This window comes from Osmerus eperlanus, chromosome 12 (genome assembly GCF_963692335.1).
Source record: "Osmerus eperlanus chromosome 12, fOsmEpe2.1, whole genome shotgun sequence".
Classification (NCBI taxonomy): domain Eukaryota; kingdom Metazoa; phylum Chordata; class Actinopteri; order Osmeriformes; family Osmeridae; genus Osmerus; species Osmerus eperlanus.
Window position 1 is genome coordinate 16227766 of NC_085029.1, and position 27452 is coordinate 16255217.

The 27452-nt window shown below is 44.7% G+C and overlaps 2 protein-coding genes across 3 annotated transcripts; one reads left to right on the forward strand and one right to left on the reverse strand.

The window, feature by feature from the left end:
• The first annotated feature begins 212 nt into the window (after positions 1-212).
• rhot2 (ras homolog family member T2) lies at positions 213-13869 on the forward strand. Of its 2 annotated transcripts, XM_062474481.1 has the most exons (26): positions 213-268; positions 639-782; positions 1458-1501; positions 1599-1709; positions 1818-1983; positions 2239-2361; positions 3133-3272; positions 3447-3608; positions 5788-5846; positions 6739-6820; positions 7085-7128; positions 7282-7335; positions 7510-7562; positions 7954-8062; positions 8223-8324; positions 8456-8554; positions 8743-8851; positions 8969-9089; positions 9393-9477; positions 9686-9831; positions 10396-10496; positions 11665-11795; positions 12085-12165; positions 12246-12368; positions 12966-13168; positions 13278-13869. In XM_062474481.1, exons 9-26 carry the CDS (start codon positions 5814-5816, stop codon positions 13393-13395), a joined length of 1794 nt encoding a protein of 597 aa, XP_062330465.1. In that variant the 5' UTR covers positions 213-268; positions 639-782; positions 1458-1501; positions 1599-1709; positions 1818-1983; positions 2239-2361; positions 3133-3272; positions 3447-3608; positions 5788-5813; the 3' UTR covers positions 13396-13869. The 2 variants fall into 2 exon arrangements, with proteins under 2 accessions (XP_062330465.1, XP_062330464.1); XM_062474480.1 differs by lacking the exons at positions 213-268; positions 639-782; positions 1458-1501; ... (3 more) ...; positions 3133-3272; positions 3447-3608 and adding an exon at positions 4275-4488.
• A 2090-nt stretch (positions 13870-15959) lies between these two features.
• Positions 15960-17395, reverse strand: LOC134031439 (histone H1.0). The gene has a single exon (XM_062475059.1). The coding sequence runs from the start codon at positions 17140-17142 to the stop codon at positions 16552-16554; it is 591 nt and encodes a 196-aa protein (XP_062331043.1). The 5' UTR covers positions 17143-17395; the 3' UTR covers positions 15960-16551.
• Between the last annotated feature and the right edge of the window lie 10057 nt (positions 17396-27452).

Here is a 27452-nt window from a genome sequence, read left to right on the forward strand (position 1 = left end):
GACGATTTTGTACTTCTGGATTGTTGGTGAGCTATTTTATTCTTAACTGTGCTTCAAGTGCTGTAGAGAGAGACTTAACTCTCTGAAAGAATGTTTTCAACACATACACGTTCAAATAACTTACCTTGATTGTTTTTCACTGAGACAATTTCTGTAAGATAATTGACAACCCAGTTAACCAAATTCTGCTGTGTGTGTTCAGTCCTTCAGTTTTCCCTTGCTAGACAAGTCTGCCGTGTAAGACCCAATTTCCCCATTCAATGCATTGGTAAGTGGGTGATTGTGTTTTTGTGTTAAATCTGGGTCAAATGTAGCGTTTTTGACAGCGCTTAAAGTGATCGATGTCCTGAATAACTCTTAATACCCAGAACTGTAGCCTAGGGTGATGATGAATACATGTTCACGCAAGAGTTTGAATCCAACACCAGCTAGTTTTGCCAGATGCTATTCGTGTTCAGCCACACTCCAAGAATGTTTCATGTCTGTATAAAGATAATTGGTCCTGTATTGATTTAGAAATAATTATGAACTTTATAAAAGTTTAAAGTTATTTTCAGTCATAGTGTTTTGCGATATTATTGAATACTCAAAATGATTTTAATTATACCCTATTGGACTACCTGTATTTCCTTTGACAGATACTATTGACTGCAATGAGGATCCCACCATCTGTGGAGAGCGTTCAATGTGTGTTAACATAGGCGCTTCCTTCTCATGCAAGTGTGAAGCTGGGTTCCATTCAGTACCCAAGGATTTCAGTGGTGCAACTACAAAATGTGTGGGTGAGTATGTGTATTATTCAGAAATTGCAAAAGTACACATCCATCACTCAAGTAGAATGACCGATAGTTTTGTCAACTTTTTTTTAAACTATTTGTTATTTTATTTTTTATATATATTTAATTTTTTCAACCTTTCTAAACTTTATTTCAAAATTATGTTTTCTACGCTTTTTGGGGGGGTAAAACCCTTTTTTTTCCAAAAATATTTTACCCTTTCGAAACTTTATTTTCCATTACCGGTACTTCTTTTTCAAACTCAACACTCAACACTTCAAACTCAAGTTCTATAGCTCACTTGGTCGGTTCACAAAAATTTCCCACCATCAAAAGAAACAAAACTAAGTGTGAGTGTAAGAGAACAAACAATTCCCAACTGTCTCCCATGATGCACTGCTTCCTCACTTACATTTACATTTAGTCATTTAGCAGACGCTCTTATCCAGAGCGACTTACAGTAAGTACAGGGACATTCCCCCCCGAGGCAAGTAGGGTGAAGTGCCTTGCCCAAGGACACAACGTCAGTTGGCACGGCCGGGAATCGAACCAGCGACCTTCTGATTACTAGCCTGATTCTCTAACCGCTCAGCCACTTGTCTTCTTATGATTTTCTAAATCGTCTAACTGCAGCTGTGTGATGTACTTCAACAAGTTTCTGACATTTCTGTTTGTTTTTAGAGCTGAACTGTGACTTGCATAATACAACGGCTTCACGTGTACAGGTGAGTTGTTAAGGAAGTATATTTTGCACTAGATTGCCACCATTCTGTTTCACTCACAATTTATCTTGCTCTGCCTTGCACTCCTTTCCATATGCAGACTCTTCCAAAAGATTTTGGAAATATCTTGTCTCTGGTGAAAGACAGTTGTTTGAGTTATTCTTTGGGTAGGGAAGTAACAAAGCAGTTGACTGGTGAAAAACATTTGCAAGTAAGTCCACTTACCCAAGCCTTCAGTCTACTAAAAATCCAACAATGAATGTACTCCCATCTTGCATTTACATTTAGTCATTTAGCATTTACTCTCTTTCTTCTGAAGGAACTAGTCAACATTACTGATGTTTTCCAACTGGGTCTTAAAAGGAAAACTGACAGAGGAAACAACAGTGATGTCATCGCGTTACTGAGTGTTGTTGAAAACATTGTCAGACTGATTGCATCCCAGCTGCAGAACAACGTGACCCGCGTAAAGAGAGACAACACTGGTAACACACACTGGCCACATGACAAACAGTACAGCACATTCCTCGATGCCTCGAACTGTACGCACTGTACCTCACCAAACGCTTCACACACAGACACAAGTCATCTTTATCTTGGATAAAAGTGTCCGCCATACTGGTTTAAATTCATTGACACACAGGGACTTGTCGAGGTATAAATGTAAATAAGCATGAATTGTCTTGAGGAGGGGTCCAGCAGTAAAGTGGTTAACGATCAGTTGTGTCTTGATCTACCAGAGTTGGAGATAGTGGTGACAAGGGACAAGGATCCACCCACAGGACCAGTCCGCCTGACCAATCAGAACAGTCTGCTTGACACCACTTGGGAGACTGTAATTGGTCATGACAAGAACTACACTGGTACTGTACTCCACCACTAATTGTCAATATTTAATTTAGATTGGCTTAAAGTTTAGGAATTGGTTATTAGGGTTGGGTACCAAAACCGGTTCCACTATGGAACCGGTTCTTACGCAACCGGTAGGAATCGGACCGGATTAGAACGCAAATTTCGGTTCCTCATTTCTGAAATATTTTCCCTCTGTCGCTCCCAAACTGACTTAAAAATATCACACTTTCTCTGTAGTCTACCGTTAGCTCGCTAGCTTTTAGTGCATTTAAAATGCTTCAAGCGAAGCGGTCGAAAGTGTGGCTGTATTTCACAGCCAAGGATTCCGACATCGCAAAATGCAACAATTGTTTCAAAACGATTACGTGTAAAGGGGGAAGCATGTCGAATTTATTGAAACATGTGGCGACACGGAATATTTCTTAAAGCAGAGGGATGCACCGTGTTCGACAGCTTGCGGACATCAGTCCCTGGTCCCAGTGACACCAGTCCAAGTCCGACTGCTAGCAATTTTGTGTTAGGTGACTTAGGTTTACTTAATATATATTTAAGTGCTTTAAAACGTTAATATATTGTTAAATTTAAATAATTTTTAATTTATTCAAAAAAACTCTATAAAAGAGCCTTTCTTTGATGTCATTTTTCAAGAATCGGTTTAGGAATCGGAATCGTTTTAAAAGTACCGGTTCGGCATCGGAATTGTAAAAATCCAAACGATACCCAACCCTATTGGTTATACGGTATGTGTGTGTGGCTGCGTGTGTGTCGTATTCTATGCGCAGGGTTTGGATCCGTATTTCTGCTAAGTTATGAAAGTCTGCATTTCCTAACCAACATCTCAACGGTTAGCACAGTATCAGTTACCAACAGCAACACAACCAGATTGCCTCAGGCTGTTAACATCACATTCCGACACCTTCAGGTAATCTTAAACCTTCAGTACTTGGGTGCCGATAAACACATGAAAAAAATCTGGATTGACCTACAGTAACAATAGTAATAGTAATAGTAACAGTCCAGCTGTTACTTGTAACTTCAAAAACATCATATCCCATAAGGCCCCAATTCTGCAATTTTATTTGCTTTCTGTCCCCAGTCTGATGTTGTTGGACCCACTTGTGTGTATTGGTCAACGGATGGCACCGGAAATTGGTCGAAGCAAGGCTGCACATCACTGTTCTCAAACTCCACCCACACAGTATGTTCATGCAACCACCTCAGCAGTTTTGCTCTCATTGAAAGCTTACATGCCCCAGAGGTGAGTCAAACACTGAGGGGCAAAGAAAACACCCTCTTAGTATTACAGATATGGCACTCTTAATTCTTACATACTTAAAAAAAATTTTTTTGATCTCCCCTTGACAGGAAAGTGACCAGCCGTCATTAGTGTGGTTGGTGGCATTATGTGTGGGTTTAATCTGTGTTGGCTTCTCCCTGTTTGCATCCCTGCTGTGTCGCATTGTCAGCCGTAAACAAGCACGAGGGAACCGTTCACAGAATGTTCAACTCTCAAGTGTGTCGGCCTGAAGAACAGAAATATGTTTATTTTTTCTATTTAGAAATACATCCTCTGATGCAACAGCCGCACTGAGGCAACTCACAGGTTTATAGAATTGTCCTTAAATATCTGTTAATCTGTAAATGAAGGTGAAGACTTTGTATTTAGTAGCGCTGTTATTAATTGTTTTATATGTAATAATGATATAATAATAATTATAGCCCCCCCCCCCCCCCCCATAGGACACACATGAAAATAAAGTGCATTTTAATCAGTCAATCATAGTACATTACTGTTCCAGTTGTCGACACAACAATTATTACAACAAATAATACAACAATCTCGTGGCAAAAGGGGAAAATCTGTTATTTTTCCTTATGTTGACGAGAGGCTGTCATGAACCGGATTCGGAAGCAACTTGAGTTTTCTCCTTGGGTGGATGCTGCTAGCCAGTAGCTAACGTTGGAGATGGATGGGTCACAGAAATAGTTAGTTAGCTTGTTAGCCAAGTACCGCCTTTAGAGGTTTATTAATAAAAGTTGCTCGTAATAAAGCTACGTACACATAGCTAACTATCCAGCTGCTGGAATAACAGGACAAAACATGAAACGAGATGTCAGGATACTGTTATTGGGGGAACGTAAGTCAATCCTCTTAGCTAAACTAGCTAGCTAGCTAGCTACCTGCAGAGAGAAGCAGACTCAAACTGGCGCGTTAGCTAGCCTACAGACTGTAGATAGCCAGACAGTTTGTTGAATGTAGTCTAATCTCAATGGAGATGCAGCGAAGAGAGCATTGCTAGAAACATTAGCTCTAGCTATAGAATATCACAATTGTTGACATGTCCACACCGTGTACTGGATCACTAGCTATACACTAGTCAGCCGGCCAGTTCGTTGATGTCTACTTAACTTAAACTTACTACAACAACAGTGCAGTGATCAAACTTAAGCTTCTACAGTACAGTACGGTAGCCAAGTTGATAGCAAGCGAGTATTGTAGCCTACTAGTAACGTATGTTAGCTTAACTTGTGTATCGTTATTTGGTTACACATGTAGCTAACTACATATGTATCTAGCTAGCTCTATCGACACATAATTTAAAGTCAGAAAATTCGTAAATCCTGATAGTATGGGCGTGTTAACTAGTATGGGCTACCTACTGTATAGAAGCTCAAAACATCTTGCTAACTCTGAGTCAGAAAGAGTTAGCAAAATGGTTTGAGGTGACATGTTGGTACATTAAGTCAATAACATAGCAACAGTGACACGTGCTTGTAAATTATTATGGATTAATTGTTCTGCAAATAGAAGTTTAAGTTGATGGCACAAACATTTTTCATTCCAACAGTTGGGTGATTAGTTAGTGATGCAGGTAGTTTAGCTAGTTGTCCAATAATAATCTTAATACACTTCCTAGTAAGTAATATTTGCGGTACTCTCTCTTTCCGGCGTAATAATAAAATAACAGACCTAGTCTAGCTACTGTACATACTGTTCGCAAGCAGTAGCCTATTTGGTGGAATGTGTACAAACGTCCACTTTAGGACCTTCCGTAGCTGGCCTCAGGTGGCTTATCAGGGTCTGTCAAGCGGTCAAATAAAGGTCTAGTCCTGCCTGTAGAAAGTTGGCTTGTTAATTTCGTGTGAAAGGCCTAAACCATAAAGTTACAGGCACTGGCTTAGGCCTACCATATATAATGATACGTGTTGTTTAGGCATGGATAAGCCGAAGTAGTTTATTATCCCCTATGTTTAATCCAGTTGTCTTATGTGGTGGGGAGGGGGTGTTAGAAGGGCCTGTTTACATTAAGGTCTGACCCCACTCTCAAGGTGAAAGCTCTCATTTTGATCTTCAGCTGTGTTTTTCTTCGGCATTACCTCCCCCAGTGTGGAAAGAAATCTCCTCTATAATTTCTATTTATTTTACTCATTCACAGCCAAGGTGGGGAAGACTTCACTCATCATGTCCTTAGTGGGGGAGGAGTTTCCAGAACATGTAAGAGTCTTTGCAGCAATGCCACTTCAGTCGATCTTTTAGACCTGCAAAAAAAGTTTGACACTGATTGATAGCTCTTCACTGACCATACTCACTGACCATACCTGTCGTGGCCATAAGTTTTGGCAATGACAAATGTTGTCTGGATATACTGGAATACAATAAGGCACATTTCATATTTTTTAAAGCTTTTTTGGGGCAAACATTTTCAATATATGCAAATAGTTCCCTCTTTTACAGCAGTCAATCTGCTCTTAAAATCCAATCAGATTGATAGGGATTTCTCCTGGCTAGAACTAGTTCACACTTTCCCCTGTGCTGATGATTTGACTTACTGAAATTATGTTAACAGTCATTTTATGCCAAGGCCCAGCAAGCTCTGCAAACACAAAATGTATGTCGCTCCCAATACTTTTGGCCACGGCTGTATGTTCTCATAAGTTTGTAAGAATGTGAATGTCTCACCTTTTTTTTTTTCTGCACCAACGATGGCTCCTCTGTGGCGAACTTATAACTGTTGATATATGAGGGTTTAGGGAAATCTGTCACCATGGATACCTTGTATACTTATCTTACTTTGAATTGCTCTATTGACACACGGCCAAAATATATATACCAGACCAAGTCATTCCCATGCCACAGTGAAACGGGTTTATCACTTTAATTAAGGCAAATAAAACAATATAGGTCAAATTCTAGTAAAAAATAAATATATATATATATATGGTATATATGTATTTGAAGGCCAGAATTTTACCCTTGCTAACTCCTAAAATAATTCAAAGTTTAAGCTAATTTGAGGGAGGCAGGCTTATTTAAAGGGTGCTGGGAGGCTCCTGGCTCAGTGTGTCAGACCGTGTAGACCTGAGTTAGGTGTTGTGCTGCCCTGCAGGTGCCCCTCAAAGCCGAGGAGATCACCATCCCTGCTGACGTCACCCCAGAGAAGGTGCCAACACACATAGTGGACTACTCAGGTGAGGCACTGTCCAGAGACCCAACACACACACACACACACACCCCTCTCTGGTGAGGTGCTGTCCAGAGACCCAACACACACACACACACACACCCCTCTGGTGAGGCGCTCTCCAGAGACCTAACACACACACCTCTCAGGTAGTCAAAACAAGGTTGCTGTGTACCAGTTCCTATTTTGCGTTGGTGTTGCTAGATAGGCTTGTCTTTCTGTCATGTTGTGCCTGTTTTGTAAGTGTTTTGTTGTCGCTCTGGCCCAACAGAAAGTGAGCAGACAAATGAAGTCCTGAGAGAGGAGATTGTCAAGGTAAACGTGTCACTTTATTCGTACTGTGTACTTCCTGTTAGGACGGTGTGATAGCCAATCAAATTGCTCAGTAGGTTGGATTGAGGTGTGGGGAAGTTAGGGGTGGTGTGTGATGATTACACCCAAGATAACCATGACCTCCTCCTCATACAGGCCAACGTGGTGTGTGTGGTGTATGACGTCACCAAAGAGGAAACAATAGATAAGGTATACCTTGTATACTGAACAGGCCTATACCCAGTCTCTCATAGTTGCTGTTTTTAATGTGAAACTGCCTCATATTCAGCCACATTACATGCCATAATGTGTTTTTAACTGTGACAGTATGATGGAGTAGAGCTGTTGAAAGAGTCTTATTGTGTCAAACTTCTGCCCTTTCAGATTCGGACAAAATGGATCCCTTTGGTAAACGGCGAAGCAGAAAAGGGTAACAAGTATGTGTCTGAGCGAATCAATGAGCTGCGCGCAGCTCTACAATGAAATGCTGTTTTGCCATGTCAAACAGTAAAAAATGAAAGTTGCTACATTTGTGGCGGTTCATTTTTAATTGTGGCGGGCCACCACAAATAAATCAATGTATGGGAAACACTGGATATGAGTGTCAGAATCAGAATGGGATTTATTCGCCATGAAAGTTTGCACAGACAAGGAATTTGCTTTGGCAGGAAGGTGCATACAATAAACATATAGGGACCTAAAATTTAAATATGTGGACTATCTATACTAAGGGTACATAAACTCGCAGTAATAAGTGGGATTAGAATTGAATTAAATATACAATAAAATAAAATAAAATATGTCCTGTGTCCTGATTGTTGCCAATAGAGTTCCTATCATCCTGGTGGGGAATAAATCGGACCTGCGTTCTGGGAGCTCCATGGAGACCATTCTACCCATCATGAACCAGTTCTCTGAGATCGAGACGTGTGTAGAGGTATTTACCTCTTACTGCTCACCATCACCCACTCACTGACACGCTTATCCATCCACACATACACTTACATACTATCTTACTCACTCACTATGGCTCAGACAACAACACCAGTAATAACTTTTACTTGGCTAACATATTGTGACCTTCCTTTTTTTCGAAGTGTTCTGCAAAGAACCTGAAGAACATTTCAGAACTGTTCTACTATGCCCAGAAGGCCGTTCTCCATCCCACCGCTCCGCTCTATGACCCTGAAGACAAACAGGTCGGCCATTTAAGGAATAAACCACACAGCAGGATGTTTTGGGCTGACATCCTCTGTTGGGTGAATTGTTGCTCAGTTACGTGTTTTCAGCATTAGTTTTTATTGTATTCTTTCCATGCTCTTGTTTGCAGCTGAAGCCGATGTGTGTTCGAGCTCTCAGCAGAATCTTCTGCATCTCCGACCAAGACCACGACCGCATCCTCAGTGACACTGAACTCAACTGTTTTCAGGTGAGGCTCAAGAGGCACTCATTCATTTATCATATCCCCTCTCCCCCCCTCCCTCTCCCCTCCCTCCCTTCCTCCCTCCCCCCCTTCCTCTCCCCCTCCCTCTCTCCCCCCCTCCCTCCGTCCCCCCCTCCCTCCCATTCCCTCTCCCTCCCTCCCTAACGGCTGGGTTTACGTACACGGTTCCTCAGAAATCGTGTTTCGGGAACCCCCTGGCCCCTCAAGCGCTGGAGGACGTGAAGACGGTTGTCTGGAAGAACACCAGCGACGGCGTTCAGGACAACGGCCTCACCCTCAACGGTCGGGTTTGAAGCCTTGAACGTTTCAAAGCAACTAGGCTCAAGTTTTCCATGTTTAATGTCCCGTATTGGTCGACGTCCGTGGTGTTCTGACTGAATGAGTTTATCCACCTGGCAGGTTTCCTGTTCCTCAACACGTTGTTCATCCAGAGAGGTCGTCACGAAACCACCTGGACCATCCTGAGGAAGTTTGGCTACGATGACACTCTGGAGCTGACTGATGACTATCTGTACCCACAGTATGTACAGCACAGTACTGCAGTACATTACTAGGCTCTGTAGTCTACTCCAGGCCTGCCATAAGCTCAATGATTTCAAATTAAAAAACATCTCCAGGTGGCTAGGTTTTTCCTTGTGTCAGGGATGGGGACATTACATGCTATGTTTTTTTATTTAGACAAAGTAGCACTATAAGTGTCTTTCTGGAGATTGGGAGTGGTCTCTACTTTCCCCTTTATCCATCTGCCTGTTTGTGTCTGCCCTTGTCTGTGATCACAATATCCCCAGGTATGCATAAGGCTGTTTGTTGTTTGCGTTGCCAGGTTACGAGTTCCCGTCGGTTGCACCACCGAGCTCAACCATTTAGGTCACCAGTTTCTCCAGCGGCTGTTTGACAAATATGATGAGGTGAGGCGATGCCCCCCACAGCCGCCCACCTAAAGTTCAGGTGGACTGAATGAAATACGTTTCTCCAAAAAATACATAATAATATATATATTTTTATTTATTTATCAAGAAACGTTTAAAGAATCTCTGCTTTCTCTTATTAATAACTTGTATTCCGCATCAGAATTATTAACGAAACGCTGACGTGCATCTCTCTTCCACGCCCCAGGATAAGGACTTGGCCCTCTCACCTTCAGAGCTCAAGAATCTCTTCTGCGTATTTCCCTACATGCCTTGGGGCGCGGACGTGTACACGGCCGTGTCGACGACGGACGAGGGCTACGTCTCGTTGCACGGCTACATGTGTCAGTGGATGTAAGTATTGGTATGGCCTTGTCCCGCGTGTGTGTGTGTGTGTGTGTGTGTGTGTGTGCGTGCGTGTGTAAAACCTGTAAATACCACCCGCCTACGCCATCGAAGAGCTTTTCGGTGTAGCTGGTGAACGCACCAACGTGTTTACAGAGGTGGTGGTGTGTGTACTTGTCGTGTTCGTACCCTGGCGTGGGCAAGATGGCGAAGAAGCAATGCTGACTGGCAACACCACTACCCCTGTGTCAGAAGCGTGTGGACATGCATAACAGAGCCTCCACCTGAGAGAGAGAGAGAGAGAGAGAGAGACAGAGAGAGAGACAGAGAGAGAGACAGAGAGACAGAGAGAGAGAGAGAGAGACAGAGAGAGAGAGAGAGAGAGAGAGAGACAGAGAGAGAGACAGAGAGAGAGAGAGAGAGAGAGAGACAGAGAGAGAGACAGAGAGAGAGACAGAGAGAGAGACAGAGAGAGAGACAGAGAGAGACAGAGAGAGAGACAGAGAGAGAGAGAGAGAGTGAGAGAGAGTACGCTCACCAGCAGGGTCCTGCCTCTTCTGCCGCCCCTTACAGGCTGTCTGCTTACGTGGACGTGCACCGCTGCCTGGAGTACCTGGGATACCTGGGATACCCCATCATCACCGAGCAGGACTCCCAGACTGCAGCTGTCACAGGTGTGTGTGTGCCTGTGTGTGTGTATGCCCATGTGTGTGTGCCTGTGTGTGTGTGTATGCCCGTGTGTGTGTGTGCCTGTGTGTGTGTGTATGCCTGTGTGTCTGCCTGCGTGTGTGTCTGCCTGCGTGTGTGTGTGTGTGTCTGCCTGCGTGTGTGTGTGCCTGTGTGTGAGGGTGAGGGGTGTGCGCTTCAGTTTTCCTACCCAGAAGCCTGACTGGAAGAATGCAGATATGTTACCTAGAATCTGTAATCCTAGTCCCAGTAGTAAACCCTTCGACGGATTACCCTGTTAATCTGGAACAGTGTACGCTCTACATATAAATATACAGCGTTCCCTATGAGGACGCACACACACACAAAAAATCTTACTTGATTGTTTGTTAAATAAAGTGTTTGTTATTTTAAGGTAATATTTTGAATCATATGAAATGATTCATGAATGAAAGTCATTCTTTTTTAATAATGTCATCAATCAAGTGTACGATTACGCAGTGAAGCCCCATTAAGTTCTGTTGATGTAACAGCTACTGCTGTCAGGATTCCTTGATGGCTAGCTAGTTGTTTGTTGTGAGTGCATTTTGAGAGTAGACAGGGTGCATCAGTACGTACTGTAGTAACAGGATTAGCGAGGGCGATGATGTAATAGTCTCACCGGCGCTAATGCCCTCGTTCCCTCAGTGTAGAGGTGAGCTTCTTTACCTGAGCCTGCGCTAAATGGGGGACAGGGCCCAAAGCCCTGCAGCTAGCCCCTCCCACACAGCTAGCCCCTCCCACACAGCTAGCCCCTCCCACACAGCTAGCCCCTCCCACACAGCTAGCCCCTCCCACACAGCTAGCCCCTCCCACACAGCTAGCCCCTCCCACACAGCTAGCCCCTCCCACACAGCTAGCCCCTCCCACACAGCTAGCCCCTCCCACACAGCTAGCCCCTCCCACACAGCTAGCCCCTCCCACACAGCTAGCCCCTCCCACACAGCTAGCCCCTCCCACACAGCTAGCCCCTCCCACACAGCTAGCCCCTCCCACACAGCCCCGGCTGCATACTGGGTCTGACAGAAGAACGGGATCCTTCCCATGATGCTTCGCTTCCTTTGCCCTGTTTTGTGTACACGAGCATGTCTTGTTCATATATATGTTGTGCCGATGTGTGTGTGTTTTTCTCCGTAGTGACACGGGAGAAAGATGTGGACCTGGAGAAGGGTCAGACCCAGCGCTCGGTGTTTCTGTGTAAGGTGATCGGACCGCGAGGAACCGGAAAAACAGCCTTCCTGCAGGCCTTCCTGGGCAGGGGTGTCGCGGTACGACCCTGTCAAAACACTGTGGGTGGGGGAGGGAGGGAGAGAGCGAGACTCAAACCATCATATGAAGACTTTCCTTCACCCAATCAAGTCTAGTTTGTCATGCTGTCCTTTTATTCTTTGTAAACGTGGCCCCACATTTAGGTATTACGAATAAAATACTTGCGCCTATCAATGCTAAATAATGAAAAGGCTATTCATGTGCAAATGCCACTTCAGTAGTGGCTGTCCACGGTGGAGGGGAGATCAAAAGGTCAGCATGAGTGTGATGCCTGTTTCTGTTTCTCAGAGAGGCGAGCGTGAGGTCGGGGCCTTCTCCCTCCACACCATCAACACGGTCCAAGTCAGCAACCAGGAAAAATATCTTATCGTAAGTACATTACTGCCGCAACCTCCACTCTTTGACCTCTGACAGCGGCCTAACACCCCCCCCCCCCCTGATCCGGGCAGCTTTACGAGGTTGACGTGGAGACGGCGTTCCTGAAGGCGACGGACGCGGCCTGCGACGTGGCCTGTCTTATGTATGACACCAGCGACCCCCAGTCCTTTGACTACTGTGCCAGCATCTACAAGGTCAGCCGCTCAGCTGGGCCAGGCAGGACACACTCACAGTCCTCACTCAAAACACAGCTTTTTTTTTATCTCCTTATTGCACACACCGAACTTTGATTGTTTACCATGATGTTGCAACTCAAGTCTTTCCCTCCCCCTCTCTCTCCCTCTCTCTCTCCCTTTCCCACTATCTGTTTCTTACCTCTCTTGGCCCTCTCTCTTTCCCACTATCTGTTTCTTACCTCTCTTGGCCCTCTCTCTTTCCCACTATCTGTTTCTTACCTCTCTTGGCCCTCTCTCTTTCCCACTATCTGTTTCTTACCTCTCTTGGCCCTCTCTCTTTCCCACTATCTGTTTCTTACCTCTCTTGGCCCTCTCTCTTTCCCACTATCTGTTTCTTACCTCTCTTCTCCCTCCCTCTCTCCCTCTCGTCCCTCTCTCTCTCCCTTTCCCACTATCTGTTTCTTACCTCTCTCGTCCCTCTCCCTTTCCCACTATCTGTTTCTTACCTCTCTCGTCCCTCTCTCTCTCCCTTTCCCACTATCTGTTTCTTACCTCTCTCGTCCCTCTCTCCCTCCTCCGTGTATTGGCCTCCCCCTCTCTCACCTCGTGTGACAGCAACACTACATGGACAGCAGCATCCCCTGTGTGTTGGTGGCCTCCAAGGCCGACCTCCCAGAGGTCAAGCAGTTCCACGGGATGACCCCCGCAGAGTTCTGCTACAAACACCGCCTGCCCCCGCCCCTGCCCTTCTCCAGCCTCTCCCTGGATGCCTCCAGCCAGAATATCTACACCAAGCTGGCCTGGGCTGCCATGTTCCCGTGAGTTCACACTCACACGTGTGATTTCAGATGTAAACAGCCGGTGATGTGTTCAGTGTTTGTCCGCCTGATGTGAGATCCTTTGTTGACGCGTTGGTTCCTCCCTCAGACATCTGAATGGTTCTGACTTGAGCAGCACGTCCTTCTGGCTGAGGGTGACGTTAGGTGCAGCGGTGGTCACGGTCCTTGGATTTGCCCTCTACAGAGTTTTTGCCCGACAGAAATGACCGGGATCCCAGGGGACCCTCCCTCCCTGAGCCCACCTTGATCCAACTCTACCCTGATCTCCAGACCAACTCCTCTCCAGACCAGCTCTTCTCCAGACCAACTACTCTCCAGAACACTCCACTTTGTCAGACCTAGTAACAAATCTTTAATTATAATCCAAGACAAATGAAAGATGGCGGCCATATCTCCCTCGCTCGCTCGCTGGCTGGCTCTGCCTTACGTTCTCAGAACCAGGCTAAGCAGGAGTTAGCCTAATGCATCGATACGCCAGGAGCTGCTATCTACACCTCACTTCAACACGGGTGCTTTATCACAGGGAGGAAGTGCAAGTAGGTGACTTCATGTCACGTTTCAGACCCAGAACATTTCTTCACTATTCCAACATGGTATTCACAGGGAGAATAGATAGGTAGGTTTTTGTTTTCTTTATTTTATAAGTATGCAGTCTTTCCTAAGAAGAAGAAGAAGAAAAATGCCAAAATGTTGAACAGATGGACAGTTTCAAACTTGGGACTGGGTATGTTGGGCATGTGTTGTTTAGTACCAAGCCTCAGAGCTCCAGTGGAGGTGAGCCCCCAGCTGCAGAACAATAACCCCACCAGAAGACACCTGGGTCTGGCAACATCTGGTCCACAGCAGGGTAGCTCGCTGGAAGTCCCACAGAGTCTTCTAACGACTGTCTTTCTCCGTCACTAAGACACCTGATCTGACTTGCCAAATACAGAACTCCCCCTTGCAGGTATTCACAGACAAATATAGTATTTTGTTCCTATAGGCTCTGCTGTATTTAATGAAAGCAATAGAATATGCCCAGTCTGGTATGTCCAGTGTCTTTAGATGTCTATTTTAAAGAGGTTTTGCCTCAGGCCAACAGCTGAACTCTGGTGGCTTCTCAGATTTTAGAAGGGGAGTGATCTTTATTTTGTGCATGAAGCAAAAAATGTTTGAATGAAAAAAACTAAATGGCTCTGGAATGCATTGAAACTGGAACTCAATTCTGTACCTTGCTAAATAACTTATCTGATTCTTATTTTCTTAGGTTTATTTTAATTCAGCTATTCACCTCCGATTTTTGAATTCATACCCCTCCCCCCCTGCATATGTAGTGTGAGTGTGTGAGTGAGTGTGTCTGTGTGCTAACTGTGGTACACACATGGCAGTGGGTGTCAAGATTGTGTGACAGGTTTATTTGACTTGTAAACCGACTGGTTTATTTTCAAATTGGGACAATCGTTTCTCGTGTTAACTAGTCTGGGATTTACCCACCATTGCTGCAGGATAACTCACTTGTTCCTCTGTGGACATTGTTGACTGAAGGTGCTGAAGACATAGATGCTTACTCAATAAAACAAATCAAATTACTTCTTTAATTTGTTTGGCCAAACGTGGTTATTATGCTTTTATTATAAACATTTGTGCATTGTAGTTTTGAGGAAACTATGTTGTTTGCGAAAGAACTTGTATTGACATGGATCTTTATTCGTTAATTTTACTTTGTTCGACAGCCAGACTGACGGCGTCTAATTTAATAGGGCGCCACAAATTTTACGTAGAACAAAGCTTTTCTAAAATTCTAACAGCCAGGGACTGCCTCCACGAATCCACATGCTATCAGATAGACTTCGTTGTACATGGAACAACGAATTCTCTTAATTTCCATTCATGTGACTGTTTAAGGTACATCATGTACGGGCCTTTCACTGGCAGTAATGCCTTAACCCTCGTGCTGCCTTCGGGTCACATGACCCAAAGGTTCATAACGAACCATCGTTGTGTTTACCCAATTTTACCCAATACAAAAACAAATTAAAATAATTTTCTTTTAACCTTTGCAATGTGGGGGGTCTGAGACAGCCTAGCTGTTAAAAGAAAATGCTTCACTTTGTCTTTGTATGCGGTAAATCTGTCGCAATACGAAGGTGGGTCACAATGACTGATGGGTCAGAATGACCCGAAGATAACACAAGGGTTAACTATAGGTCTCTATCCTGGAGGATATTCTGCGGAACGACCACTAGATGGGAGTGGAGAGCATCGGTAAGGTAAGAACAGATAGCAGGGCTTAAAATCCGTCCAGAGAGGGAGACTTCAGAGGTGTTTTCTGTAGGTATGCCAGCCTTTAAAAAAAATTTTTTTTAACGGTAATAACATACAATTTAATTTTACTACCAGGATATTTTGAAGTGTCATGATAGAAACATATACCAAAGTAGCCACATGGTGTGATTATCCTGTGATTAAGCAAGAGCAGTTGATGCATTTTTTGTGTGTATTTTACGGTCTTTTAGAACCCACAGTTCAGCCATTGCAAGCATCATGCTGTACTAAGACTACTCACATACAGGTCCGTAACGTTTTTAGGAAAGCGCATGACACGCTGAGGTAGACCTAGAGAGCTTTAAAACCACCCAGCTCCTTTCTCTTTCCTAAATGGTAAATTAAGACCCATAGGTAATTGAGCGACTGTTTCTACAACTGCTTTTCGTTACCATCAAAGCATAAAGTGGCGGAAATAGCATGATAACGCACGCGTAAAAAGCTATGAATGAATGAGGAAAAACTGAATATTTAAAAGATGATAAAAGTTTATTGAATTACAGTATAAACAGTTTCAAAAGTGATCCGTTGTAGTTCATTTGCCTACAAATAGACTGAATTAATTGAGAATGGTAGTGTTATTTGACAGTGATGTAACATAAGACTACACATTTAGAGCCATTAGCTTCACTTGGTATTCTTGCAGTTTCCACTCATGTTTTACATTATAGTCAGGCTCAACAATGCGCGCTATTTAAACAGTTGTATTTTCACAATGACCTCGTTTACCGACAAGTACTCCATTGGTTCTGATCAATAAAATGTCCAAATTGGTGTTCACATAGGCCTAAATATTCAAAAAGATCTTAGACAACAGGTATCCAATGATGACCGGGGAGGAATAAATAGTAACGATGAATACTGCTACATACATTTTTTTTACATTCCATGACTCTCCTTTTCAGCATCATGTAGACTAGTGCAATGGACTGGGAAACAATTGGTAAAAAGGTTAGGTTTCGCATGAGACCATACAAAAATAATACATATAAGAAAAACATTTTTTTTTCTCCAAAAGTTATTTACAGCGACTCAAGTCTCTCTGTTGATGTCATTTTTTACTTCTTCTTCGTTGCTTTCTTGGCTGTTGTTTTGGGCTTGGGCTTGGCGGTTTTGGCCTTCTTGGGTTTGCTCGCCTTGGGCTTGGTGGGCTTTGCCTTCTTGACTGCTTTCTTGGGCTTTGGTGCTGCTTTCTTCTTCTCTGGAGACTTCTTCACTTTTTTCGCCGCTGGCTTTGCTTTCTTGGCTTTTGCTGGTGATTTGGCCACCTTCTTGGGCTTGGCTACCTTCTTGGGCTTGGCGGCAGGCTTCTTTGCTTTCACAACTGGTTTGGGTTTGGAAACCTTTTTGGCGTCCTCAGCTTTGGCCAGTTTGAAGGAACCTGACGCACCAATGCCTTTGGTGTGGCGCAGGACCCCTGAGTTCACCAGCCTCTTCAGTGACAGCTTAATCTGAGAGTCGGCGTTCTCGCCCACCTTGTAATGGCCTTTGATGTACTTCTGGATGGACTGACGTGACGCGCCTCCACGACTCTTGTCAGCCACGATGGCTGTCTTGATCATGTCCGAGTACTTAGGATGTGAAGCAGTCTTCTTTGGAGTTTTTGCCTTTTTGGCCTTCGGGGCTGGAGCTGCCGCCGTTTCTGCCATGTTGACTTTTTATGAAGTCTTTGGAGAAAAAAAATTAAAAATTCTGGAACCAAGTAGGATATCCCTGGTGAAAGTCTTTCACAGAGCGCAGGTAGCTGTCAAACGACAGTATTTTGAAAATAGTTGATATGGTGTTGTTAAAACTCCAAAGAGTGGCTAAAACTAGCTTTTTCGTAAATACAGAAAGTATTTTTTTTTTGGCCACATACAGTGACGCGTCAAATGTGAATCCCTATGAATGTATCTTATTCCACAAGCGCTACTCCGAGTCTATGAAGCCTACGTGCGGACGTGATTGAGAACACCAACTGCCAGCAGCTGATCTAGCAGGCTCCATGGAACTCGCCTGGTCCCGTTTGTGTTTCTTCATCCTCGAAATCTCCACAAATATAAAAAGTCCGGTGTAGCATAGGTCCACAAAACCTTATAGCTAGAAACTAGACAGTTAGGGCTTCACACACATATAATGGTTCGTATATATTTCGCTGACCGATTAACTTTTATTTCCCGAAAACCTACTCGTAGCACTGCGCCGTGTGATCAATTTTGCAGAATTCCGGTCAAATTGACCCAAACAGACGGAACCGAGCAGAAAAATGTCAAATGCATATTGCAAATTAATCTATACTCTAACGAATCCACTTGGGTTGAGTGGTGCAAAACCTCGTTTTTGCTTTTAATACACCGATGTAGTTTTCTAACTAACACAGCCCAGCCAGTGACTTTGAGTGACGTGGTTGAGATTATTTACTGTTAAACCTCCTATAAATTAAATGTCACAGTATTTGAGATATTGATGAATCAAGTAATGTTAATGGAGATTTTGGTAGGTTGTAGTGCTATATATGGGTCTCTTTTCCTTAATTCTTAAAGGCAGAATCAGGAATAACAAAGTGGCACTATGCATGTCGCGCCAGAGCTCCATTGTCAGGAAAGTTGCCAACACCTCTAAGATGTACAGCTCAGATAATAACCGATTAAATTTGTCAAAAATGTCATTAGAGAGACAAAATTATCTTATATTTCACAGGACATTCGGTCAAGTTCAAGTGCGACTATACTGGATACAAAACTATAGCTAACATCCAATGTAGGACACATTGATGGCATTCTTTTGTTCTGTGGCTAGCAGAGCAGAGTCGACTGAGCGGCATGTTTAATTTACGAGCGGTTCATCTCATTTTTCATTGACTATGAATACAGCTATACAGTAATGGCTAATAACTTATTACAATAAGAAAAGTGCTAATTGTTTGTTACTATCCAGATCTTGATTTCATACATTTTCTCTGCAAACGCCATCTTGGATCCCATATGAAAGTCACACTACTTTTGACTTGTTTCCCGCTATCTAACAGATGTGATAATTAAGACATTAATTAGGTTACATTTTCTCAATTAGGAAAGTAGTGTATGTAAAATCATGAAAGCGTTGGCCTCCATATTTTACGAATGGAACATCATAAATCGCCTCTTAACAGGTCTTGCCCACGCACATTGGCTACTTGTAGCAAGTGATACCACATTTTACTTGGTCATTAGTAGTCATAAATTAATACAAGTAGCATGTTGCAATGCAAATTATTCCTTTGTTAGTACCTTGTCATAGTTACTATGCTCCACATTTAGCATCAAGTGAATGAGTAGCTCCAGGCTCACCCTCACATCAGTCCTTTTGCTATGTGACTTGTGTGTGTGCCAGTGTATGGGTGAGTTGGAGGGTCGGTAAATGAGTGAACGAAAGCGCATGAATGAGTGGGTGAGTTAGAGTGAATGCGTGAATAAGTGCGTTGAAGGAAATGAACGCGCACGCGCGCACTAGCATTTGGCAACGTCCCAACATTGACTGTGGCAATATTTCCGTTGCTTGTTTGTTAATTGAGATTGTTTTTACGGAATCTATTTCGGATTTACAAGGTTTATTTAAACGATGTATTTCAGTGTCGAGCAGCTAGGCTAATTGTTGTCAGTGTGTTCTGAAGGGGAGGCTGTCTACAGTTCTTCAGCCAGTGTCCGTGCCGTGCCCGGGTGCTGAAAACAGCACCCCGAGACACTTCTCGCCCCGTTAGACCACTCCCTCGCTCCGCCGACAGAGGGATGTGTCTTTAACAATGGGCGGCCCGTCTGTTGGTCAATATAATCCAACCCCTCAACATCATGGTCTTTCATTATGTCCAACTTTTATTACTCTGACATTAACTCGCATTGATAATGTTGGGTTTACTCACTATGGCAACAATCCGAATTATGTTTATTGTCTCACCATTCCTCATGCGCTGCTTGTGCCTGATCCCATACCATAATAACCCTGCAATGCAACCATTGAAGACACTGCAGTTATTACATAATAGCGTCATTCTTGGAGCTTTTGCAAGGTCAGTAAGGTGCGTGATGTGATACTATTATAACCTTATTTTATATGTAGCCTATATGTTTTTTCTTTCCAACTGTACAGCTGTAGAAAAACATTGTATTAGCATTTTATTATGATTATATTACTAGAAAAAAATAATATAATAATAACACTATGACAATGTCTTATCTTCCGATTTATTTATTTTAAGAACCAAAACATTATTGCTAGTTATGGTTAATATTGTATTCAAATTTGTTATATCATGATACTTTGAATGACCATGATTATTATGAACTATATTGTTTTCATAATCTTTATGATAAACATTTATAGTATTATCATGTTTGTTTCATTATTCATAATTTCCCACCAGATATCAGTATGATACTATTATGACAGTACTTACCTACTTGTCCAAAAAAATAAAGCTTTTAACAAGAAGGAAAGTGTTTTACAGACATATGTACTTGAATTCATACTCTGAGAGGAGACACAGCAAAGTGTCAGGAATACTTGGTCTTAGAGTTACAACCTGAACTGCCAACTTGTAATTTTAACCTTTTAAACCCTCTCAAGTCCTGGCTGCCTTGGCCACTGAGGCATTATGGGAAATGTCCTCCGCCATGCTGTTTCATGGTTGCCTGTTTATCCTTGGGTGTTGCCGTGGAGATGTTGTTCTGGGGTACAAAGCGAATCTAGCATTCCACTCTCAACAGTCTGGTTCCATTTGCCATGGCAACCTACTGATGTCTGGGATTCCATGTTTTTTCTGAATGTAGCTAACTTAGATTAGGAGTGAGCTTGACTTTGTTAAAAAATGTTGGTTATGTTCCACAGTTACTGAGGAGGGTTTTATTTACATACTTGTAAGGTAACTAAGGGAAATATTGTCCTCAAGGGGCAATTTGTTGCACAGTCAGCAGTTCATACAATCAATCAAACATACATACAATCAATCATCATACATAGAATCAAGAGCTGATCTGGAGATCAAAGCAAACAGTCTAGTTCAGTTTTAGACATTTTGTTTTACAATGTCCTTATACTGTATTTTATGAATTGATTAGTGTACTGCATGTACCACATACATTAAGCAGTATTAATATTATCCCCCCTAAAATATTATTCTTTCTTTGTATGTCTTCTGTGTCATGTTACGTTTATTACTCTGACTGTTCTTGTGTCAGTCGACAACAGCCGTGTTCTCCAGCGTGTGTTCTGCTGGACAGTTGCAATAACACGTGTGTGTGTGTGAGCAGGTGCCGGCAAACAAGTACTCTGCTGACTGCTGCTGAACCACCAAACTGACACACACACACACACACACACACACACACACACTACACACACACACTACACACACACACTACACACACACACTACACACAGTGGGCTGTTAGGGTGGCTGCCAACAGAAACACACCAGTTAGCCCCGAAACACTAAAGGCTGTCTTTGTGAATGTCTTGCCCCCCCCTTCCCCCCCTTCCCCCCCCCCCTTCTTCCCCCCTTCCACCTACCTCCCCCCTTCCCCCCCCTTCCTCCCCCCTTCCCCCCCCTTCCTCCCCCCTTCCCCCTTCCTCCCCCCCTTCCCCCTTCCTTCCTCCCTGCCTCCCCCCCTTCCCCCTCCCCCCCTTCCCCCTTCCTCCCCCCATTCCCCCTTCCCCCTTCCTCCCCCCCTTCCTCCCTGCGTCCCCCCCTTCCCCCTGCCTCCTCCCCCCCTTCCCCCTTCCTCCCTTCCCCCCCCTTCCCCCCACCTCCCCTCCACGCCCCTCAGACCCAGTATTTAGAACAGGTAACCACGGCCACAGTGCCAGCTGTCGAGTCACCTCACCCCACACCGCCCGCTCATCACAGTGTCACATGCATCTGTGTGCTGTCAGTCAAACCCACAGCCATCTCATCCAGGCTATCATGGCAGATTTGCCTTCATAAAAACTTTTTCTAGACTCGTTCTAAAGATGTATTTCTGGCCTTTTTTGGACAGAGAGTCAGGGAATGAGGAGGAGAGAGCGAGGGGAAGACATGCAGAGATGGTCTCGAGCCGGAATCCAACCCAGACCTGCTCTGTGACAAGGCCTCAGCCTGCATGGACCTGCTCTGTGACAAGGCCTCAGCCTGCATGGTACCTGCTCTGTGACAAGGCCTCCGCTTGCATGGTACCTGCTCTGTGACAAGGCCTCAGCCTGCATGGTACCTGCTCTGTGACAAGGCCTCAGCCTGCATGGTACCTGCTCTGAGACAAGGCCTCAGCCTGCATGGTACCTGCTCTGTGACAAGGCCTCAGCCTGCATGGTACCTGCTCTGAGACAAGGCCTCAGCCTGCATGGTACCTGCTCTGTGACAAGGCCTCAGCCTGCATGGTACCTGCTCTGTGACAAGGCCTCAGCCTGCATGGTACCTGCTCTGAGACAAGGCCTCAGCCTGCATGGTACCTGCTCTGAGACAAGGCCTCAGCCTGCATGGTACCTGCTCTGAGACAAGGCCTCAGCCTGCATGGTACATGCTCTGTGACAAGGCCTCAGCCTGCATGGACCTGCTCTGTGACAAGGCCCGCGTCTGCTAAATGACTAAATGTAATGTAAACCACATCTCAAAACACAAAATTAAGGGCTGATGAATTATTATGTGACAGTGTTATGTGTGTAACGTAGTAAGAACCTTGTAGATAATGTACACTACATGAAATCTGTTAGCAGGCTCTTTTTAATCCTTGATTGAATAAAGTATCTAACTAAGAGGTCATAGTCCTCTGATTATGATCTCTCCATATTTCCTTTATTACTTTAACATGTGAGTTCTGGAATGTTGGTTGTTATTCTGGTGTCAGTTACGTCAGCAGATTACTTCAGTAAACCTTAATTTAGACACGAGTCATTCTGAGACCACAGCCTACTCTGCAGATGCGCTCAGAAATACAAAAAAAGATTTGACAGTATTTGCAGAATTTGACACTTGATAAAACTTGTGTTATTATAGTGATAGTCACCAGCAGAGGGCAAAAGGACCTTCAGACCTAATCCAAATTCCTACATGGTAAACAATGGTTGCACTGAGGATGTTTGACTGGTTCAGTACAGTATTTATCCATGTCTGAACTATGTTTTATACCCCAAAATACAGTCGTATATTAACATCTGTGAAGGCACCAGCAAATAGGCACAACTGTCCAAACATCCGGCTATATGTCATGGATGTATTTCAGTCTGCTTTGCGGTGGTTAGTTCGGTGGTTAATGGAGAGTAATGTAGGTGACTCTGTACAGTTTGAATGTTCAAAATTCCTCCATAGTTCTGTGGTTACCCTTCATGGCCGGTTGCCAGGAGAGACCTGTTGTTGACAGACTTACGACTCCAGTCCTCAACACTAGAGGGCGCTCCACACTTTCTTTTTTCAGACTGGTTCCAGCTGAATACCTTTACATGGCACTCTATGGGTGAAGTAGCTTTATGGGAGCAAGACTCCGTTTAACTGTGTGTAAATAACATAGATAGCGTGACACCAAAATGTCAAAAAGCTTGGCTTGAAGTTTTGAACAGCTGAGATCGAATCCCTTGTGGGCCTGGTGCATAATGAGACATGGATGACATGTGCTCATCCCATGTGGTGCAATGAGAATCATGGTAGAACAACAATCTGCTTGTCCCATTCTCTATCTATCTCTCTCTCTCTCTCTTTCTCGCTCTCTCGCTCTCTCTCTTTCTCTCTCTCCTCCCTCCATCTCTTTCTCCTCCCTCCCTCTTCTTTTTCTGTCCTTTATTTCTCTATCCCTCTCTCACTCTCCCTCTTCTAATGCTTTCCCTTTCTTCTACGCATCTTCATCTTTCCCTCCCTCCCTCCCTCCCTCCCTCCCTCCCTCGAGAACAGAGCATAAAATAGAGCAGTTTGGGCTAAACTATGTCAGTCAGTGACCCGATTCATTCTGCTGTGGTTTTCATCACACGAGTGGTTCCCCCGCTTGTGCGCTCCCCTCCTGCAGCAGCTCTGAAGGCCAGAGGGTCAGGTGTCATCTGTCTTCATTGCTGTCATTCACTCGACCACTGTAATCCATAATAGACTTAGCAGCCTTGTTCACTCATTACCAGGGATACTGCTGCAGTGCAGAGAATACAGTGACCACCTACCTCCCTACCTCCCTCCCTCTCTACCTCCCTCCCTCCCTCTCTACCTCCCTCCCTCTCTACCTACCTCCCTCCCTCCCTCCCTCTCTACCTCCCTCCCTCTCTACCTACCTCCCTCCGTCCCTCTCTACCTCTCTACCTCTCTACCTACCTCCCTCCGTCCCTCTCTACCTCCCTCCGTCCCTCTCTACCTCTCTACCTCTCTACCTCTCTACCTACCTCCCTCCCTCTCTACCTCTCTACCTCCCTCCCTCTCTACCTCTCTACCTCCCTCCCTCTCTACCTCCCTACCTCCCTCCCTACCTACCTCCCTCCCTCCCTACCTACCTACCTACCTACCTACCTACCTACCTACCTACCTACCTACCTACCTACCTACCTCCCTCCCTCCCTCCCTCCCTCCCTCCCTCCCTCCCTCCCTACCTACCTCCCTCCCTCCCTCCCTCCCTACCTACCTACCTACCTACCTACCTACCTACCTACCTACCTCCCTACCTACCTACCTACCTACCTACCTCCCTACCTACCTACCTCCCTCCCTCCCTCCCTACCTCCCTCCCTCCCTACCTACCTACCGAAGCAGAAGTTTGTACGCTAGTCTGTACCATGTCTGGGGGCAGATTGAACCATGTCTGAGGGAAGACTGAACCATGTCTGAGGGCATACTGAACCATGTCTGAGGGAAGACTGAACCATGTCTGAGGACAGACTGAACCATGTCTGAGGGCATACTGAACCATGTCTGAGGGCAGACTGAACCATGTCTGAGGGCAGGCAGACTGAACCATGTCTGGGGGCAGACTGAACCATGTCTGGGGGCAGGAAGACTGAACCATGTCTGGGGGCAGGCAGACTGAACCATGTCTGGGGGCAGGCAGACTGAACCATGTATGGGTTCAGTCTGCACGCTATCAGTGTCTGTGTCTATGATGAAGACAAGAGCTCTTGTCTTGTGGTGAAACTTTTTTGAAATTTAAAAGTTATGTGACCGAGCCGACCAAAGACTGAATAATTCACATTTAATATATTCACTCTGCATACACTTTAATCCAAAGCGACATGTAAAAGTGGAAGTGAACCTGGGACTTCTTAATCTGCTGGCAAATGCTTCACAACTGAGTTATACCCATCCCAATATCCCAAATGTAATGTGTTTCTGCTTGGCGCTCAGCATTCAGAGGATACGGGTCAGACCTTCCAACAGGCCTGTAGTCAAGGTATGCTTGTACATCAAGCTGCTGCTCTACAAACAGGAGAAAGGCTTTATGGGAAATCCAGGCGCCACTTGGCAGTTATTTACCCACATCTAACCACAGACCTTTTATCTCTCTCTGTCTCTTCATTCCTCACACTTTCTCTGTCTCTCTCCCTTAGTTTCACCTCTATTTATCTTTCTCTCTATTTCGCTCTCTCTCTTTCTCTCTGTCACTCTTTTTCTCTTTCGCTCTCATCTCTTCAATCAGACCCTCAGCACTTGTAGGGTGTATAAATGTTATGTAAGGTAATTACTGCCGTTGCGTCTCTTTGCATCCCTGCTCCCTTCCTAGGGAGATCAGAGTTAGAAGGCCTGACTCACAGTCCAGCACACATAATGAAGAGAGATCCACCATGAGACCACACACATACACACACACACACACACACACACACACACACACACACACACACACACACACACACACACACACACACACACACACACACACACACACACACACACACACACACACACACACACACACTGGAGAACAAACTCCCTTTAAAACTAACCTTTATTTTTAACAACCCACATAAACCACTGTTTGGTTATGCTAATAAAGCAACAGCTGCTTCAGAAACACTTGATGCCGACACACACAGACACACACACACATACACACTTACACTGACCAAATACTTGCTTTGCACATTTACTACACACAGAATTAAAATAACCCATATATTTACAGAAACCTATCCACACACACGTTGACACACAGCTAAATAGCCACATGCCTTTCAGACCTGTGGGTCATTAACCTGAGACTGACGGTCTAATTAACGCATGTTTCTTTCCTCCTGAAAGACCTCGTTATTCTTCCCTCCATCTCACACAGGGGCTCCTCAGTGCTTTGTCTTATGCTCTCAGACCTTGTTAGGAACAATTGTCTAAGCTCCCTCTCTCTCTTTCTCTTTCTTTCTCTTTCTTTCTCTCTCTCTCTCTCTCTCTCTCTCTCTCTCTCTCTCTCTCTCTCTCTCTCTCTCTCTCTCTCTCTCTCTCTCTCTCTCTCTCTCTCTCTCTCTCTCTCTCTCTCTCTCTCTCTCTCTCACTTTATCTCTCGCTTCCTCCCGCCCTCTCTCTCTCACTCTCTCTCGTTCTCTCTCTGTTTTCCTCTGTCCGTCGCTCCCTTCCTCCCTACCCTCTCTCTCTTTCTCCATTTCTCTCTGTCCCTCTCTCTCATTTCCTCCCTACCCTCTTTCTCCAATTCTCCCTGTCTCTCTCCCTACCCGCTCTCTCCCTCTCTCTCCCTACTTTCTCTCTATGTCTCTCTCCCTTCCTCCCCGTCTCCCTGTCTCTCTCTCGTTTCTCTGTCCTGCTGCCTGCCGTGCTTAATGGAACATGGAAATGGGTTTCAGGAGACGTGAAGAGAGACGTGAAGAGAGACGTAGAGAGAGACGTGAAAAGAGACGTGAAGAGAGAGGTAGAGAGACATGAAAAGAGACGTGAAGAGAGATGTGAAGAGAGACGTGAAGAGAGAGGTAGAGAGAGACGTGAAAAGAGACGTGAAGAGAGAGGTAGAGAGAGACGTGAAAAGAGATGTGAAGAGAGACGTAGAGAGAGACGTGAAAAGAGACGTGAAGAGAGACGTGAAGAGAGACGTGAAGAGAGACGTGAAGAGAGAGGTAGAGAGAGACGTGAAAAGAGACATGAAGAGAGAGGTAGAGAGAGACGTGAAGAGAGACGTGAAGAGAGACGTGAAGAGAGACGTGAAGAGAGAGGTAGAGAGAGACGTGAAAAGAGACATGAAGAGAGAGGTAGAGAGAGACGTGAAAAGAGACGTGAAGAGAGAGGTAGAGAGAGACGTGAAGAGAGACGTGAAGAGAGACGTGAAGAGAGACGTGAAGAGAGAGGTAGAGAGATACGTGAAAAGAGACATGAAGAGAGAGGTAGAGAGAGACGTGAAAAGAGACGTGAAGAGAGAGGTAGAGAGAGACGTGAAAAGAGACGTGAAGAGAGACGTGAAGAGAGACGTAGAGAGAGACGTGAAAAGAGACGTGAAGAGAGACGTGAAGAGAGACGTGAAGAGAGAGGTAGAGAGAGACGTGAAAAGAGACGTGAAGAGAGAGGTAGAGAGAGACGTGAAAAGAGACGTGAAAAGAGACGTGAAGGGAGACGTGAAGAGAGACGTAGAGAGGACGGCGGAGGGAGGCTGCTCCCTCGACAGCCCGTCCCGGGGGCATTCATAAAAAGCATATGGAGATAGAGATTTGAGGTCTGACATGTCCCACAGACGCTGACCATGTGTGTGATGTTGAGGGTGGCGATGCTGAAGAGCTGGGGGGGGGGGGGGAATATGTAGAAAGAAAGAAAAAAGGAATGTTTCCTTTTTGAGCTAGAAATAACAACTCTTTTCTCCGCATTGAGATGTGGAAGTTATTTGTTTTCAGCAACGGAAAGACAACAGGAAATGTTCAGGACGAGCCTGACCAACATAGTCGTAACGCCCCAGGGCTGATACTGTTATGTTTCTAAGGTCAGTCTTGGGCAGCACATTAATAACTTTGCCCTCACGCTTTGTTTTCTGGACAGCATATGCTCTGAGGGCTATTTTAGTCTGTGCTTTGGTCACAGCAC

Bases quoted from the DNA above. Each gene is read 5' to 3' on its own strand.
- rhot2 (XM_062474480.1), top strand. From the start codon at position 4,452: ATGAAACGAGATGTCAGGATACTGTTATTGGGGGAAC. The intron at 4,489-5,787 runs GTAAGTCAATCC...ACTCATTCACAG, and splicing joins GATACTGTTATTGGGGGAAC to CCAAGGTGGGGAAGACTTCA. The intron at 12,166-12,245 runs GTAAGTACATTA...TGATCCGGGCAG, and splicing joins ACCAGGAAAAATATCTTATC to CTTTACGAGGTTGACGTGGA.
- LOC134031439 (XM_062475059.1), bottom strand. From the start codon at position 17,142: ATGGCAGAAACGGCGGCAGCTCCAGCCCCGAAGGCCAAAAAGGCAAAA.